Source organism: Nannospalax galili, unplaced genomic scaffold (assembly GCF_000622305.1).
Source record: "Nannospalax galili isolate Female #2095 unplaced genomic scaffold, S.galili_v1.0 scaffold302, whole genome shotgun sequence".
Taxonomy (NCBI): domain Eukaryota; kingdom Metazoa; phylum Chordata; class Mammalia; order Rodentia; family Spalacidae; genus Nannospalax; species Nannospalax galili.
In genome coordinates, this window is record NW_008350120.1 from 526,096 (window position 1) to 544,931 (window position 18,836).

At 52.7% G+C, this 18,836-nt stretch overlaps 1 protein-coding gene across 3 annotated transcripts in view; it reads right to left on the reverse strand.

The window, feature by feature from the left end:
* Positions 1-18,836, reverse strand: part of Kcnh2 (potassium voltage-gated channel subfamily H member 2) — a 34,564-nt gene that overhangs the window by 10,541 nt on the left and 5,187 nt on the right. The window contains exons 1-4 of one of the 3 annotated variants that reach the window (XM_017801712.1): positions 7,634-7,656; positions 3,735-3,899; positions 2,142-2,591; positions 1,357-1,568 (exon numbers count right to left, since the gene is read on the reverse strand). In XM_017801712.1, coding sequence (XP_017657201.1) covers positions 1,357-1,568; positions 2,142-2,591; positions 3,735-3,837 — 765 coding nt within the window. In that variant the 5' untranslated portion in view covers positions 3,838-3,899; positions 7,634-7,656. Of the gene's footprint in view, positions 1-1,356; positions 1,569-2,141; positions 2,592-3,734; positions 3,900-4,221; positions 4,240-7,633; positions 7,657-18,836 lie in introns of those variants that run through there. The other 2 variants (XM_008847210.3, XM_008847209.1) reach the window with 2 other exon arrangements.

The window sequence follows — 18,836 nt, forward strand, 5'->3', positions numbered from 1 at the left end:
GCTCCCCCGCCCTGCCCGTGCCCGCCCTCCGCCCCGTGCCCAGCCAGCGGCCCCCTCCCTCGCGGCCCGCTCGAGGCTCCTGCTGCAGCCGCTCCCGCAGCCCGAGCCCCTCCCCCTCCACCCGGCAGCCTGGCCTGTCACCGCGGATTAATGGTCTCCCCGACACCCCCGCCCCGCCAGTCCAGTGCCTAGCCAGCCAGAGTCAGGCAGAGACACCCAGAGATGGAGAGACGCCCGGTGGACTGGCAGGGGCACCACTCTCAGGCACACACGCACATGCACAGGTCCACACACACAAGCACACTGTTGGTCCAGGGAAAGGGCAGATGCCAAGGACCCATGTGGGAAGAGGGGGGCAGAGATCAGAGACAGAGAGAAGTGGTCAGCCAGAGAAGGGTGTGGGGTGAGGGAGGATTCTCTGCAGGCAAGGCTAAGGGTCTGAGGACCTGGCAAGGGCCCAGCAAGCCAGAGGCATGGGAGCCCAGCCAGGAGGCTGGCCAAGGGAGACCAGAGCTGGGCAGCTCCCTCACCCAGGGCAGCTGCTATGGAAGCACCCAGAGAGGGCAGCTTAGGACAGAAGTCCCCTCCTCTCCCAGGTTTCACTGCTGGCCACCCCACCCCTCAGGCCAGGATATGAAGAAGCTGTGGTAGAGTGGGCAATGGGGTGTTATAAACTGCCTTGTGCTCAGAAGGCATGGAAAACCAGACTAGCCCTAAAACAGGGCCATGATGGTCAAAGGCTGGTGGTCTTCTCTGGCCCAGGATGCAGGAATTTGATCCCTCCACAGCTTTGTACCCAGCACTGCCCACCCCTCACAGGAAGGAAACCCTCCTCTCCCACATTAGGGAGAAATGGCAGGCACCTCCAGGCCATCCTCATAGCCCCAGCCTCTACCCCAACACCTGGTGTATCGCCTTAGCCTAGAATTCAATCAAGACCCTCCTGACCTTGGCCTGTGGGATTCTTCCTAATTTGAAGCCTTCTCTTGTTGCCCCAATAGCCCACCTCCATTCACATCCCAGGGCTAACTTTTCTCACTCACCATGGCCTTCCCATGTTCCTAGCTTCAAGTGTCCCATCTTCACCCTGTACCCTGAAACCACACCCTATCCACTGACCCTACATATGTGCCCATCCCAAGAGCCACCTCTCTCCCTCGCTGCCAATCTCCTTCTAAGACCTCTCACCTCAGGCTCTTCTCTCATGCCAGCTCTGGACCATCTTCCACCAGCCCCCAGAACAGCTTCTCTCACTGACTGGCTCCTCAACCCCCACCTTTGACCCCAGCCTCAACCCTCCTTCCCAACTCCAACTTCCTCCAAGGTGAGGGGAGAACCATGCAGTTGGGCACCTACCTGGGTGACCTTCTCGGTGACATTGTGGGTCCGCTCCTTTATCTTGGGTGCTATGATCTCCCGGTCACTGGTGGGTGAGGCCAGGAATGGGTCGCCCTTGAGGTCCACAAAGTTGAGGGTGATTTGGGGGATCTTGCTAATGGTGCGGTAACGCACGAGGTCCGAGTCTGAGGTGGAGTTAAGCAGGCCACTGCGCAGGGGATGCATGGCCCCTGGGATGGAGAGGCAAAGCTGGGTCAGGTGGGAGGGCCCAGGGCTGAAGGGCTGCTGGGCCACAGATACAGAGACTACAGTGAGACCAAGCCCTACTGGGCCAGGGCAGTGGAAAGGGATGACAAGCCATGAGGTAGCTCAGGAGACCCACAGACACAGAAACAAGCAAAAGCCAGACCCCTCTGTTTTAAGGACGCATGCTGCCAAGAAGAGGTGACAGGCAGGAGTGGGAGAAGAAAGGGTCCAGGTGGTGTCAGGAGGCCCTGAATCTCTCCTGCCTTTCCTAATTCCATGGCCATCCCTGCTCCAGGATGTCCCAGGACAGCCAGCTCCATAGGCCAGCAAGGGCTCGGTGAATGGAAGAATGTAATGGGATGAATGGACATTTAATAGAGTAAAAGGCCACTTAATGAGATTAAATAAGTGCTTAATGGGATTTCCATCTCCCAGCCTCCCAGGCACTCAGGACATAGGGGGGGTGAGAGGAAATGGAGGGCCTGGGACTGGGCAGGCCTGGAGGGCAGGAAAGAATCGAGGGGCTGGAATTGGGTCGCCCAGGCCTGCACCCTCACCAGTGCTGGCATGACGGGGAGGTGGGGGCAATGCCCCAGCTCTCATAGCCTCGATGTCATCAGCTGAGGAGGCACGTCGCACGCTGGCGCAGCTCTCTCGGGACCGTGTCCTTGCCAGGCTGCAGCTGGAACCCGAGGCATCGGGGTTGAGGCTTTGTGCCCGTGGTGATGGATGAGGGCCACGTGCACTGACCACCGGAGAGCCAGAGCTGGGACCCACCAGTGCCCGCCGCTCCTCCGCAGGCCCGAGCCCCACCACGTGGTTATCCATGGCAGACACTTCATCTAGGGCCAACGACTCGCTGCTGGGTGCTGCAGGCGTCAGGTCTACATCCACCACCACAGCCCCAGGGGCTCCAGCACCGCCCACACCTCCTGTCCGCACCGAGGACTCCCGGGCAGTCAGGGCCAGCAGAGCAGGCAGCTTCAGACGGAAGGTCTTAGCCCGGCCTGGGGGAGAAGAGAGGCCCATGGAGTGTGGACCGCAACGAGCCTATGTGGGGGCAAAGTTTGAGGGGCCGGAGTGCATCACCAAAAAGCAGTGGAGCTCCTGCAAGTGGCAGCCCAGCCCACCCCATGCAGGCTCCCAAAACCCAGACAATCCTATCTAAAATTATTCATCAGCTGCCCTTTCCAGTCACACCTAAGGCAGACTCCATGAATTTTCCGATTCTACAATTGCACTGGTGCAGACAGTCATCCTCGTGTGAGACAGGAGAGCATTCAGAGGCTGACCTATGTCTTGGGTAGTTTAAGGAAGGTCAGTCAGTGCTGGGCTTATGTGTGAATGAGGAATGATGCTAAGAGCCCTCTCCCGCACCCTGCCACCTGGCAGCTGGCATGCATAGGGTTAGTGTCATTAGAACGCAGAAGGTGAGTCCTTTTGTTATGACTGAGGGAAAAATTTAAATTGAACCCAAAGATGCCGCTTGAGGAAGGCAGAGGATCAACCAGGGGAAACGTTTAGGCTGCTGTGTCTCCAATCAAGGCCAGCATGCCCTCCCATCTTCTCCAATAGCCTCCACTCTGGGGACTTGGCCAGCCCACAGAAGAAGAGCTGAGACTATGAGGCAGAGCTATCTATGAGCAGATAGGGTGTTGGGTGGGAACCCAGGAGGCCAAGTTAGCAAACAGGTGTTCTTCTGCCCCCAAGGTGCTGTGACTCTGCCCTGCTGTTCCACTGGTGTTTGTCCAGCCTGGGCCAGGTGGATCAAGGTCATTTCTTAATGTTCTGTACCATCTTTTTTTAAATATTTTATTTATTTTTAGTTTATGTGTATGAGTGTAATGCCTGTATGTAGGTAGGTGTACCCCTGTCATGCAGTGCCGATGGAGGTCAGAAGATGTCAGATCCCCTGGAAATAGAGTTACAGACGGTTGTTAGCCATGTGGGTTCTGGGAGCTCTGGTCCTCTGCAAGAGCCATCTCTCCAGCCTAGACCCAGTCTTTTAAAGCACAACCTCCCTACACCTGTCCCACCCCCCACACACACACACACTCAACACACATTCTATTTGCCTTTCCAAAGAGCAATAGTCTTGGGTAGCTCAGTAAAGCAAGGTAATGGTTCAACAAGAGTTGGACTGCACTTACCAGAGGCCAGCCAGCTGCTGGGGGGCCCCCGGTGATTGGTGTCACGAGCCGGGGACCCCACTATGTCTTTCTCCATCACCACTTCAAAGTTGAGGATGAACATGATGACAGCCCCATCCTCGTTCTTCACGGGCACCACATCCACCAGACATAGGAAACAGCTCCCTGCAGAGCAAGCAGGACACAGGGACCAAGGTGGCGCCAGGCCCTCCTCCCCTGAGTGCACAGGATACAAAGTTGGCCAGGAAGGACCTCTGAACCCAAACAGGCCCATCCACCCCTAATTCCTCCCAAAGTCCAGGCATGTAGCTCCTAACCTGGCCCTGGCCCTGGCCCCGCACCCGGCCATGCTCGCACCTGCCTGTCTGCACTTCTTCTCTACTAAAGCTCACTGCCCATCTCAGTTCCCTAGTTCTCTTTCTCTATATGCAGCATCTCTCTCTGGCTTATGATCCTTTATTCCTGTTTCCCTGTCCTTTCAACACACCTTTGCTTTTCCCTCATTCGAGGGTCAAGCCCCCATGCTTTAGGTCCAGAATCTCGAGGCTCCAGTCCCAGATCTGCTGCTTAATGATTTATACATTTCTTCCTGAAATTGTTCAACACTCCTGTGGCCTCATTTCCTCACCTATAAAATGGGAACTATAGTCATTCTCCCATGACTTGCAAAGATGCATTAAGTCTATACTAATTTGTGTAAGGCCTGGCACCTACTAACACTATAAACAGTTGGCTACGGCTATCTGTCTTAACTCTGGTTCTCTTTAGATTATTAGTTCTTAGCTGTTATGTCAGTTCACAAGAGAAGTACATAACTTGAAATTAAGAGTTTCAAAAACTGGGGCTAGAGAGATGGCTCAGTGGTTAAGAACACTGGCTGCTCTTGCAGAAGACCTGGATTCATTCAGTTCCCAGCACCCACATGGCAACTGACAACCATCCCTAACTCCAGTTCCAGGGGATCCAACACCCGCTTCTCACCTCCACAGGCATCGCACGACACAGGTGCACTTACATACATGCAAGCAATACACTCATACACATAAAATACAAATAATAATAAATAAAAAATTTAAAGAAGAGTTTCAAGGGGCTGGAGAGATGGTTCTGTCGTGAAGAGCACCAGCTGCTCTTACAGAGGATCCATATTCTATTCCCAGCACCCATATGGCAGCTAACAACTGTCTGTAACTCCAGTTCCAGGGGAATCCAACACCTTCTTCTGACTCCAAGGGCACTGCATAACACAGGTACACTTACACACATGCAGGCAATACACTCATAAACATAAAAATAATAAATAAAATATTTTTAAAGAGAGTTTCAGCCGGGCGTGGTGCCGCCCGCCTTTAATCCCAGCACTCGGGAGGCAGAGGGCAGGCGGATCTCTGTGAGTTCAAGGCCAGCCTGATCTACACAGTGAGTTCCAGGACAGCTGGGGCTACAGTGAGACCCTGTCTCAAAAAGACCCCCCCCAAAAAAAGAGTTTCAAAAACTTTGCAGCATGTTGACATGGCCACAGTTCTCAGCATGCAGTTTTACATTCCATGAAAGTACTGGACTTAGACGTAGCAGAAATCAGGAAAATGCCCTTCACCAGTCTCAGAAGCATGGCTTCAAGATGGTTCATGGCCATCTCTGTCCTTCCTGTTCTTGATTTTTTTCTCTCTGCCCCCTCAGAGTCCGTGTAGCAGGGCAAGTCAGCCCACCAGTTCCCATCGGCTCCCTGAGGAGCGCATAGCCCGACACTCTTCCGTGCTGACTTCTGAACTGAGATGTCGAGAGGAACGGAGGGCCAAATTCAGGGCCCAGCCTGCAGGAAGTCCTCTTGATGAATCAGGAAGGTATAGTGACATCCTGCTCCTCCCAGAGGGACCCAGGCAGGTCCTCAGATCCTACTCATCCTCATCTGGGCTCTGCTCATCTGGCTTCTCTGCCTCCCAGTGACCACATCCCCTCTGAAGGGCCTGATACCGAGAATAACTAACGTACCCTGGGAGTCAGTGCTAACCTGCAATGTCGGTGGTGCGGCAACAGCCACATGGAAGAGGTCATGAATAGAGAAGAGGTAGGAGGCAGAGTCATGTAGTCTCAAGAAAGTCCTACTAACCTAGCCTCAGTGATGCCTTACGCTCACCTCTGTCCCAGAGACTCCCTAGACAGGTCTTCCTGTCTTCTGTCCCTTCACTCACACTCATCTCTGGCCCAGGCTTGAAGGAGGGGTGGTCACTGGTATCAAGGATGAGATGTTGCTCTTGGGACATGGAACAGCACTTGATGCCTGTCATTCAGGCCTGAGGGGCTAAGTGCAGGAGATACAGATCAGTGTGATCTATCGCTGAGCAGGGCCTGTGAAGGATCTGGCTCTTGAAGAAATTAGCCAGCCACGGTGCAGACTTGCTGAGGACTGAGACCACAGCAGACCAGTGGTTCCAGCAGCCATGGGTTCTCCAGTGGAACAAGGGCCTCCAAAACCAACAGGATGGCACAGAGAGAAGGGCAGGACCCAGGAAGAGCTGGTCAGGAGCTCACTGCCCAACCCACAGCCCCACCACTCACTGTAGCCAGGGCCTTCATGGCCCTGCCTAAGGGCCCTGAGCTCAGGAGCTCTGCCTGGGTGTCCTTCCAGCAGCTGCTCTAGTCCCCTGACCTCCGGCCTCTGACACGCAGCTGTGGTGTTGGAGTTACAGGGGGCTGGGCCCAGCTGGAGGCCGTTTGGCACCCAGACAGCCGGCCTGGAGTTTATGCCCTAATATGGTGATGGCCGGCAGCAGCCTGAACAGGGACTGGCCTCCTCAGGACTATCGGGAGGCAGGAGATCAAGAGACTTTGGCCTGGGAGACCCAGAGATCCAGGCCCCAAGCCACCATCATCATCAGGAGAACTACAGTCTAGAACCAAGATGACCCTGCTCTTCCAGGTATCATAGGAGCTCCAGTTCCAAAGACGATCAAGAAATTTTAATCTGGAGTCTTCACCCTATCCCCACTTCAGGCCAGGCTATTCAGCAAGAGAAGCCCAGGACCCTGCCTCTCGGATGGATACCCCAGGACCCTGATTCTCAGAACACTACCCCAGGATCCTGCATCTCAGAACACTACCCCAGGACCCTGATTCTCAGAACACTACCCCAGGACCCTGATTCTCAGATGGATACCCCAAGACCCTACATCTCAGATGGATACCCCAGAACCCTACATCAGATACTCCAGGACCCTGCACCTCAGATGGATACCCCAGGACCCTGCATCTCAGAACACTACCCCAGGACTCTACATCTCAAAAAAAAAAAGAAAAGAAAACTTTTTTTAACTCTCCAAGGATGTGCCTTTCTCACAGCACAAGCTCCCCACTCCCAAACACATTCAGACAGAAATTTCGTGTTCCTCTTTGTTGACATTCAAGTAATTTTTCTTTTTAAATATCTTGTCAAAGGCCTGGTTATTCCAAAAATGTGACCTCCCCCAGCCCTGCCTGATGGCTGAAGGAAGCAGAGCTGGGGAGGTGCGTGGAGACAAGAGAGCTAAGGAGGAAGCTCTGGGCTCTGAAGGGGCCTTCTCACCTGCTAGGCTGGCCGAGTCCTTGGTTACCCATCTTGTCACCAACCCCAGCTCTTCAGTCAGACCTGCCTGAGGACCCCACCCTGTTCCTAGCTGGAAGTATGGAGGGGTTCCCAAAGACAAGAGATGGCCAGGCTGGGGGCAAAGCCCATGGAGGCTGAGGCTGGGCACTAGCACAGAACAGAGCCTGTGGTCGCTTAGACACTCAACTCCCCAGCAGAGAGGAAATGGTGTGAGCAAGCAGCCTCCAGGGAACCTGGGCTACTGCCTAGCACCCCAGCTCCCATCCCAACCCCAGGTCCCCGGCAACCACTTTCTTCATCTTTCCTTCCCACTCACCTCCAGCTCCCGCTAGTGACCCAGCTCAGAGGGCAAAGGCAGCCTCAAGAAGGGCCACTGGGCGCAGAGCTGGGTGAGGCTGCAGTTCCACTAAGTGCCACTCTGTGGCAGGCACAGCCCACACTCATGAGGCAGTCAGCTTTGCAAGTACTCTGGGAAGGAGGGGGCTAGGAGACAGCCTGGAGGGGGACAGCAGGGAGCCTGATTCTCCTTCTCAAAAAAGAGGGGACACAAGCTATAGTGTTACATGGCCTTTGTGCATTGTGTTGGAAGGACATTGGACCAGTCACCCCTACAGAGAATGCTTGTCTGTCATACAAGGTTGATCACACCCACTCCACAGGGCCAAAGTCCAGATGAAATGACACAGTATATAGAGACTTGGAACCTGGCCCAAGGAAGGCTCGGCACTCTCAGAAGGGAGATGAACCTTAGTGCCAGGCCCCTGGGCCAGCCTGATCAAAGTGGTTGATGTCAAAACACACCCTGCCACTCCTCCTCCCATGCCAGCAGCTCCCCATGACAGACAAGGACAGGGAAGGCAGGCATGCTGGTAACTCCACACCTACTGGATCTGGATACCTTACACCTTGGTGCCTTTGTTCTTGATAGCCCAGACCAGCCACTCTCAGCAAGAACTTCCAAGATCGTGCTGTTCACTGAAGGTTACTGAGGGGCAATGGGAGGGATCCTGACTATGTTCTTGGTGTAGCAGCTCAAGCTCATCCTGACCCCAGCAAAGGTCCCTGTCATTCAGAACAACCCCTAGCTTGCTTGCATTTGGTACCAGGTCACGCTTAGAGGTCCACGCTGAGATGACATTGCCCTGCCTGATAGCCTCACTCAACCAAGACAAGTGCCCATCCAGTATCCGAACCCCAACTTCCCACCTCTGGGCACCATTGGCCCAGGCCTACCATAGAGAGGCCATGGCAGGTGGGGAAGAGGAGGCCTGCAGATGACCTGAGCAGTCTTGGACAAGTTGCTGAGGTCAGCTAGCATGCCTGTACAACAGCAGGCCTGGTGGCCTCTCCGTCATCCCACAGTATCAGTGAGCACGCCAGGACAGGTGAAGCATTTAGAGCCACACAACCAATAAAAATGGGCCTGGTGCCTGCCTTGACTGAGCCAAGTGTTCAATAGGACCCTAACTGGCATCTGGACAAGATGGAGGAAGAGAGAGCAAACCAGACAGTGGAGGTGCCCTGGGGACCTGAGATATTCTGCCCCAACAATCAGGAAACCTGGGCCTTTGCCCTCCCTCAAATTTGCTGTGTGGCAACCAACAGGTCACCCACCTCTCTGATTTTAGACTGTAGTTGCCTCAGGGACAAGTGATGCCTACAGATGAGCTGACAGATGGCCTTATGGAAGCATCTGGAGCTGTAATGAGGCAGGGTGGCAGGTCCCTGCAGGGAAGGTGACCTCTAGCATCCTCACCCTGGTCACCTCCCTGTTTCACGCCAAGCGGGAGGAGCTGTACCCAGAATGGGCCCAAAGTCACGCTGAGGGCAGGGAGCCTGGGGCTGCAGTTGGCCCTGTCCGCCCCCAGGCAGAGGCTGTCTCCGGAGCAGCAGCTCAGGGCTGTGCAGTGTCAGGTTATATTTAGCCTGGTGGCGGCGACAGGAAGATGCAGCAGGAGCTGCTCCTGGCCAGGGGCCACCGTGTTGCTAACACCACTCTCATGGACAGCCAGGGGCCTAGGGAAGGCAAGGGACATTGCAGGCTTAGGGGAAAGGGTGGGGGAGTCAGAGAAGCCAGCTAGTGAAGAAATGTATGTTCATGTGTGGAAGCGCGCGCGCGCGTGTGTGTGTGTGTGTGTGTGTGTGTGTGTGTGTGTGTAAAAGAGACCAATCCTAGGCTCCTGAGTCCAGGAGCTGAGACACTCAGGGTCCGGGTGGACACTTCTTGCCAGGCAGGTTTGGGGAGCCACAAGTCAGCCTCCAGCTGCCACAGGAATAACACTTCCAGACAGACTCCCCCACCTGCCCTTGCAGCCAGATCCTGCCAACGAACTCTGTGTAGGGCCAGGGCCCCTGTAGGCATTGAGCCTCCTGCCAAAACCCACAGCCTATGGTATGCTTGAGCCATCTCCCCAAATAACAACTCCTCAAGAGAAGAGCTCTGCCTAGGAAAGCTCAGGCTAACTGTGCCATCAGGGTCCTGGAGCCATGCCACCTCTTGGGCTAATAAAACGAGTCATACCCCTCTGCCTTAAGATTCGGTGTGGTGGAACATGCCTTTAATCCCAGTACTCCAGAGGCAGGGGCAAGTGGATCTCTTTGAGACTGAGGCCAGCCTGGTATACATAGCAAGTTCCAGGTCGGCTCTAAGGTCGGCCTCAGAGAGAGACCCTGTCTTTAAAAGAAAAAGAAAAAAAAAAAAAAGGTACAACCAGGGCCTACAAGATGGCTCAGTGGGTAAGGGTGCCTGCCTCCAAACCTGATGACTGAGTTCAATCCCTAGGAGCTACATCATAGAAAGAGAAAACTGACTCCCTAAGCTGCCTCTGAACTCCACACATAAACCATAGCATGTGTACATGCACACACACACACACACACACACACACACACACACACAACCATATATACATATAAGAGAAAAAAAAAGGATTTGTGCCCATCCCTCTATGCAAACTTTAACTATACAGGAGAAAGTCTAAATTGAAACAGCAAGATGGATCAATTCCCAGCACCCACATGGCGGCTACAAACCATCCTTGACTCCAGTTCCAGGGAAGTCCAAAGCCCTCTTCTGACCTCCGCAGCATTGTACGGCACAGGTGCACTCACATACATGCAGGCAATATACTCATACACATAAAATGAAAATAATAAATAAATTTTTTTGGTCTTTTTGAGACAGGGTCTCCCTGTAGCTCCAGCTATCCTGGAACTCACTATGTAGACCAGGGTGGCCTTGAACTCACAGAGATCCGCCTGCCTCTGCCTCCCAAGTGCTGGGATTAAAGGCATGCACCATCATAACCAGCTATAAATAAAGTACTTTTTAAAAACATTTTAAAGGTAAAACAAGGTCATGCTTACCAAGCGAAACCTGCCTCTGCTGCTCCACTCACAGCCCCAGCAGCACCCTCCTGCTGCAGACCCCCCATTTCTTCCTCCCAACTTCTCTCCATCCCTCCCAGATACCTCTACAGAGGGTTTCCTGAATCTACCCATGTGGATGCTTCTCTCTGGGACCTCATCTAACACCACACTCCTTATAAAGAGGATGTCCATAAGCTAGCTCACCACCCCAGCCCAGCATCCAGACTGGCACCAAGGGGACTGGCTTTACAGGAGGTGTTGGGTGCATAGTCTCAGAAAGATGAATAGTGGCCTCAGGGGTGGTGACCTACAGTCATGGCAGATGTGGACATGCTGTATCCCTCCCTTCTCCCTTCCCTTGCAGATCCAGTGGCACTGACCATTCTTTCAGAACAGAATTGCCCCTACCCTGAAAATGGACAGCAGACACAGCCACCATGGGGATTCAGGTGCTGTTCCCAGAAGCAACGTTACATCTGGTCACCAGTTACCATGGAACAAGATGGTGTGTGGAACCTAAGTAAACCTAAGTGAAGGGGGCAAAAGGGACCCAGGACAGCTATGGAGTCTCTGAGCCTTGGGTCCCTTGAGCCCCCTTCTCTATGACCCCCACACACAACCTGCCATAGAGCAGCAGGGGGACAACCACAGGGGACAACCCTGCTCTCTTCTGGTACTCTGTAAGAGTCTTCAATGGTTCTCCGTCTTTGCTCCCAGAAACCCTCAGGGCACAGGGAAGCCTTGATCAAGCTCTATCACTGGTCTCAGAGCAGGCTACAGCTTCTTGATCATTGAGCCAAGACAGTGATTCCTCCTGGCTAGCTCTCCCATGGGACACTGTGAAGCACCCACAACAAATATCCATGTCAGTGAACGTCCCTTGAAAAGTCACGTGGCACATTCGAGAATCACGCCAAGACACAAACAAACAAGAAAACGGGCATTATTTTCAGAGGACAGAGTCATCGCCTTAGAGAGCCAACAAAGTCAGCAGATAAAACAGTGAGAACTAACAAGAGAGCTTAATCAGGGTGCCAGATAGATCAGTACACAAAATGCATTGCTTCAAACAAGAAGGTCGCACTGGTGTAGTGGCACACACCTGCAATCCCAGGGCTCAGGAAACAGAAGCAAGAAAAACAGAATTTCCAAAGTCAGTCTTGACTTCACAGTGAGTTTGAGGCCTCAAAAACAGCAGGGGAGGGGACTGCCAGAATGACTCTGTGGGTAAAAGGGCATGCCACATAAGCCTATATTTGTTCCCTAGAGTCCATGGTAGGAGAAAACCAACTCCCAAAAGATGTCCTCTGACCTCCACACGTGCAACATGATACATACACCCACAGTCATTCACATAATACATATACACACTAATAATAAATAATAAACATAATTTTTTAAAAACTGGGCTCAATATGGAGGCTCATGCCTTTAATCCGAGAGGTAGAGTCAGCTGGATCTCTATGAGACCAAGGCCAGCCTGGCCTACATAGCAAGTTTCAGGCCAGCTGGGGCTACAGTGAAACCCCTGGCTCAACGCCTCCTCTCGGAAAAAAAAAACCAAGATCCTCTTTTTTTATTCTATTTTTTTCTTTTTTTTTAATCTTTGTATGTGTGTGTACACATTTGTTTGAGTAGAGGTGCACATGTGCCATGACATTCGTGTGGACGTCAGAGGACGGCCTCGGGTGTTGATCTTTACTTTCCCCTTATTTAGAAAGGAAGGACTCTGGTTGCTTTGTCCCTGCACACTCCAGGCCAGCTGGCCCAGGAGCGACCAGGGATCCCTTCTCCACCTCCTGTCTTACCTGGAGGCCCTGGGATACAGCTGAATTCTACCACACCCAGCTTTTATGTGGGTTCTGGAGATTCAAACTCAGGTCCTCACACTTACATAGCAAGCTCTTTATCCACTGAGCCACTGCTCTGGCCCCAAAATCCTTTTTCAATAAAAATGACTATGAAATATCTGGGGACTGCCTAACTGGGTATGAAAACAAACTTTAAGCTAATGCAGTATAGGGAAATAAGACAGCACACAGAGAGACAGCCCAGTCTCTTACTGGAACAGACATGGTAAAGATGTTAATTCTCCCTAAATTAACCTACAAAACCAACCAAATTCTGATCAAGCCCAGCATGGTAGCGCACACATGAAATCTGATCATTCAGGAGGCAGAGGCAGAACTGAATTCCTAGCCAGCCTGGGATATAAAAGACACTGATTTGAAAAACAAACAAACAAATGAAAGTTGGAAAAAAAAAAAAAGCCAGGTATGGCTTATTCCTATAATCCAAGCTTATGTAAGGCCAAAGCAGTAAGACTGTCACAAGGTCAAGACCAGTCTGGGCTATGTAGCTAGTCTCAGACTACAGTGTGAGATCTTATCTCAATAAGTAAATCAATAAATCAACCAAAAGTTTTTAAATAAAAAGAAGAGGAAGAGTTTGCTTTATCAGTTACTGAGACATAGTAAACAACATAATTTTGTTGTTATTATTTTACATAGCTCTGATACATAGACAGACAAATACTTGGTGAAGAACATAAGGTTCAGAGGCAGATCCATGGTTACACGGCAAATTAGCCTGTGCTAAAGGTAGCCCCACAAGGCAATGGAAAAAAACAGGCTAGATGTGTTGGGAAAGTTGGCTCCTTACATGGAAAAAATAAAACTTGATCCTTTCTTGACACTACATCTGAGGAGGGCTCAGGAGGGCTCCAACACCCAACTGTGGAAGGTGAGACAAGGGAACTAGGGAGAGATGGACCCGTGTGGACCTGTGTGGACCCATGTGGACCTCTGCAGCCTCGGCATGGGCAGGCATTTCTTCAACAGGACTTCAAACTCACATGCAAAGCTAAAATTCAGCAATTCGTTTGTATCCAAATTAAGAATCCCTGTTGTGCCAGGCATGGTGATGCACACCTTTAATCCCAGCACTCAGGAGGCAGAGGCAAGCAGATCTCTGTGAGTTCAAGGCCAGCTTGGTCTACATAGTGAGTTCCAGGACAGCTGGGGCTACAGAGAAACCCTTTCTCAAAAAGACCAAAGAAAAAAAGAATCCTTGTTGTATAAATTGAACAGAGACTGAGAGGAAGAAAGTATTTAATTCAACAAGGAACTGGTATCTGGAATACATACTAAATAGTTAACTGCATGCATTTGTATTTCTAGAATACACAAGCAACCCCTGGAAATCCACAAGCACAAAGACAGCAGTCTCCATCAAAGAGAAGCAAAGAGCATAATCGAGCAGTTCACAGGAATGAATGCTCAAAGCTATCACTCCTAGAAGATAACTCCTGCTTTTGAGAAGTCAGAGAAATGCAAGTCAAAGCAACAAGCCCATCAGACCGGCAGGCTAAAAAGGGACATGATGCTAAGGATGGCAGGGACACGAGTATATGGGGGTCTCCATTCAGGAGGGTGACAACGAGGTGGGCCATTCAGGTGCCCAGTTGGACAATAGCTAAAGGTCCTCATATCCTGTAATCCCACAATTTCACTTCTAGGCTCACAGCCCACAGATAGCCTCACACAAGTCCAGAGGGGAGGGGTCTGCGTATGAGGACGTTCAAGGTGGCATCATCTCTGGTGGCAGAAAGGTGGCAGTGATCTGGGGCCCTTCACTGGATCAGGGGGCAGGTAAAACTGGCAAATACCTGCCCCAGAATGGGAAACCACAGGCTAGATGCCCACCTGCACAGAAAGGCACACTCCTGGGTAAGAAAAGTGAATGCTGGGATACAATGTAGCACAATATCATTTGCATAAACTAAATCCATATGCATCTATCCAGTCAAAATACACATTTGCAAGAGCATATGGGAGCTGCACATTCACAGGAAGTACATTTGAATGGCTGCCCTAGAGAACAACCCAGAACTGAGGAATGAGATTAAAAGGAGCGGCAGAAAAGGAAATGAAAGAGAAAAACACTAACATGAGTGTTTGGGCTTCAATGACTCGGGGAGATAGGCCAAAAGAAACCTGCGGAGGGGGAGGAGAGTCAGACAGGGGTGCTGTGAGGACCTCACAGAAAACAGGTTTGCTCCCCACAGTCCTAACAGCAGGGCTATGGCCAAGAGGTGATGCCCTGTTGAATGGCCAGACTGAGCCCTGGCTTGCTGTTGTGCTGGTACTTGGTGAGGCATGCCCTCAGCCTGCCATGCAGGGGAAAACTGCTTTGATCCACTTCACAAACAAGGGCTGCAGCTCTCAGATTCTGGCTGAACCTAGGGCTCCTGAGGTCCTGAGCCCATCACATGCCAGGAGAAGCCAGCTTGTACAAGATACTCCACACAGGGCTCTGGAGTGGGAACAACTGTGCTAAGGGATCCCACTCAGATCCCCATTTGCTAGGTAAGCTAGGTAAGTCCCTGAGTTGCTGTGAGCAAGAGTTTCCCTCTTGGAAAATGACTGAGGAGCCCCACCACAGAAGGCCACAGGCCAACCATTTACACACTTTAAAGTCAGGTCACAAGAAGCACTCGGGGGCTGCCAGGAGCTGCCAGTCCTCAGCTGGCTTTGCCAAAGCTCTGCTCTGAATGAAGAGGAGTCCTGTGTGCCCTCCCTGCACCCTATGATGCCTCCTACACTCAGCAGAGCAGGAAGGCACCTTCCCTTAGCCCCACTCCCCCACATCCCACCTCCCCTTGGTCCTACCTCCCTCTAGCCCCACCTCCCCCTGATCCCACCTTCCTCTGGTCCTCTACCACCTCTTCTACCCGAGCATTCTATCATCCCAAACCTTTTCACAGAATGGGACACTGAGGCCCAGAGACAGAAGTGATTTGCCCAATACCACACAGTCCATAATCAGGCTGCAAATTGCTCCCCAAGTCACCTAACACCAGGAATTAGGCCTCTACCACACAGTACTGCCCACTTCATTCATTCATCCAGCAAAGACAAACAGATATTTGAGCTCCTGTGATAAACTAGGCTTGTATATAAACAGAGAACAAAACAGACTCCCTCCGCCCTCAGCCTGGTAGGGAAGATGGGCAAAGCACGCTCATCCAGGGCCAAAGCACGCTCATCCAGGGCCAGAAGGAGGGAGAGGCAGGTGAGGGCAAGACTGCAGGCCTGTCAGGCAGGTGCTTCTAGGCCAGGGCTCACGACCCAGAGGGGGCAATGAGGGGACTGTGAGGCCAGCAGTTGTCTCTACCCTTCGTGAACTGTCAGCTCTTCAAGAGTAGCCTCCCAGTTCTCTGACTCTGACCCCAGATCTCCCAGCATGTTAGATAAGGAAGTCTGTCATCTCCCTCCCACACAAGGCCAAGGACTTCTGCTGCTCTACACAGCCAGGGCAGGTTTCAGAGAAGCGCAACTCTCAGACTAGCTCTTGTTCTCCAAGCAGCTCAGGTGCCCTCTAGGATGCTGAAGAATGAAGGGGCTTTCTTGGAACCTCTCAGCTCACACTACACAGAAAGCCACCTCTAGGCAGGAAAGAGACCCAGGTTCATCCCATCTCATACCACCAAGCTAGTCTTCCTACTGCCCACATCCCCCTCCCCAGAGCCCAAAGCCACTGTTAACTCTGCTTCCACAGACAGCTCTGCACAAATATTTACATAGCTCCTCTGGGGCTTCAGCGACACAACACACAGGAGCAGGAACAGCCCTCCCAACCCTGTCCAGACCCAGGGGCTCTGAGGGCAGACAGTACCCCTCTCTCCTCAAGCTGCCTCCCAGGGAGGCTAGACAGGAAGTCCCCAGCAGCCCTGGGCAGCCTACCCCAGGGGAGGGGCGAGGAAAAACACAGACTGACAGACAGCTAGGAGCAGCTCTCCCCCCACCCCTACCCAAGAGGCTTTCACCTGTCCCAGTATCCAGGCTACAGCAGGTCCTGGCCAGGAAGACAAGAATATTCCTACCCCAAGAAGGGAGCTCCTTGATAAACTTCAGCCCCTTGGAAAGCCCTAAATTTAAGCCTTTGGCTTCTCCTAGGACCACTCTGGGCTGTTTCCCATGTGCAGAGCACAGAGAACATCTAGGCACCAGCATCTGAGCCCTGCCTTTCCAGACTCAAACCATCCCTTCCAAAGAAATCTTCCTTTCACCAAGTCAGACAGCACATGACTGGGGGGCCAGAGAAGGGTGAGGGTATCTAATGGAGGAGGGTCAGGGCAGTGACAGAACAGAGCCTTTGATTTAAGAGGACAGGAAAGGCAGGGAAATAAGGGAGAGGATCGGGACAGATGACCTGGGTTACAGAGAGTGGCTGGACACCCAGAGGGTGGAGACTGGTAACAGCAGGGCCTGCCTGAGCACCTGGGAGGCCAGAGTCTTAGGAAGGGGACAGCAGTCCAGGAAGTGGGGGCACACAGCACACTGGGGAACTGGCCTGGACCTTAGGTCTCAACCCCTCCCCCACAAGCCACAGCATCAGCTGTAGCAGTAGGGGCCCTCTGACCTTGTTGCCATGGCAACTGGCCTACAGCTGGAGTGAGGAAGCCAATAGACTCTTCTCCAGAGACACCCCCATCTCCACCCACACAAAGGCTCCTAGGGACACAGGGACATGGAGACAGGGCCAGAACAGTCAGAGGTATGGGGACAGAGATAAAGCCTTTGAGACCAACAGAGGTCTGGTATAGGGGAATGGAGGGACATGACACAGGAGGGAGGGGAAGAAGCCAGAGGAAGGCTCTAGGGTGCTGAAGGAAGAGAGACAGAAAGACAAAGGGAGAAGAAAGCAAAGATGGAAGAGAAGGGGTAGGCTAGGCAGGCTGGCTGGCTGGAAACAAAGGCAGGGAGGCCTGAGCATGGGGAGGGAGAGCTGCCAGGAGGATGGGGCACAGCAGGCAGGCAGGGCACAGCAGTGGGGAGGCAGCAGACAGGTTGGAACAAAGAGCAGAGACAATGGAAGGGACAGGGCGAGGGGACCTTGGGCTGGTGGAGGAAGAGCCACATTCCCTCCACTATGTAGAGGAACAGCTGTGTGCGCAGTCAGCACCTGCTACCAGAGGTGCCTCCGAAAAGATGTCACAGTCTGCCAGTCCTGCACTACTGGGTTCCATTCACAATTCCAATTTGATTCTGGGTCTGACTTTACGGGTGTCAGCATAAGGCCAGTGAACCCGGGCATACTGCGTCTCCTCCTCCACCCACACTCCCCAAGTCTAGCCTCCCCACATCCCAGCAGTCCCAGCAACTAAATAATGGGGCTGTCTGGCTCCAGACCCTGAGACTGCACAGAGCTGAGCTAGAGGCTCCGACACAGCACAGCTGTCCTTAGTGGCGCCTGCCAGCAAAAGGCCCTGCCTCCTCTGTCGTCACCCCGCCTCCCTGGGGCTACAGCCCAGGGACCTACCCCCACCAGGGCTGGCCCAGGCAGACACCCTAGGAAAGGCCTAGATAGAAACAGGAGGTGATATTGGCATGTTTCCCCTCTACCTCTGTTAAATGCCTCATGCACCAACCAACACACACACACACACACACACACACACACACACACACACACACACACACACACTCCAGAGGCATTGGCGAGTGAGTATCACAAGGCAGAGGACAAAGAGATTGAGGAAATGTGTCTTCATCACCGTAGGCCTAGAATGCCAAGTTAAATGGGGCTCCAGGTGGGTGAGGGCCAAGGCCAGTCTCTTGGCCACTGGGAGTTATCTGATCCCCATGGAAACTAGGTGCGAGCAAAGAAGTGAGCAGGAGGCAGCAGCTGGCATAGGGTTTCCTGGGTCACTGCCCCATTTGGAGTAGTAACCTGGAGAAGGCAACAGCTCAGGCTTGCTCAGGGACCTGGGTTCTAGGCCCATTCCCTCCACAGACACACTGGTAAAGAGACCTCCACACCCAGCTTCTCCACCTACTACTAGATCAGGTGACCCCAAGATTCCCTGGCAGCTTCTCTGCAGGAATATCCCAAGAGTCAGCATGATCCAAGAAAGAAGGTCCACACCACTTGGGAAGACTCAACCCGTTAAAGGCAAAACCACTCCAGCCTCTGCTACCAAGGGGACAAATGCACCTGCACAAGAAATGTCCACAATGGGACCAGAGTGTGGCTTGTAGTAGAAGGCCATTTTCTCAAAAGTTCAGCGTCCTTGCCAGGTCCAGTGTGTTCAGGTCTCTCATCCCAGCTACTTTGAAGGCTGAGAGAGTTCAAGGCCCACCTTGGCT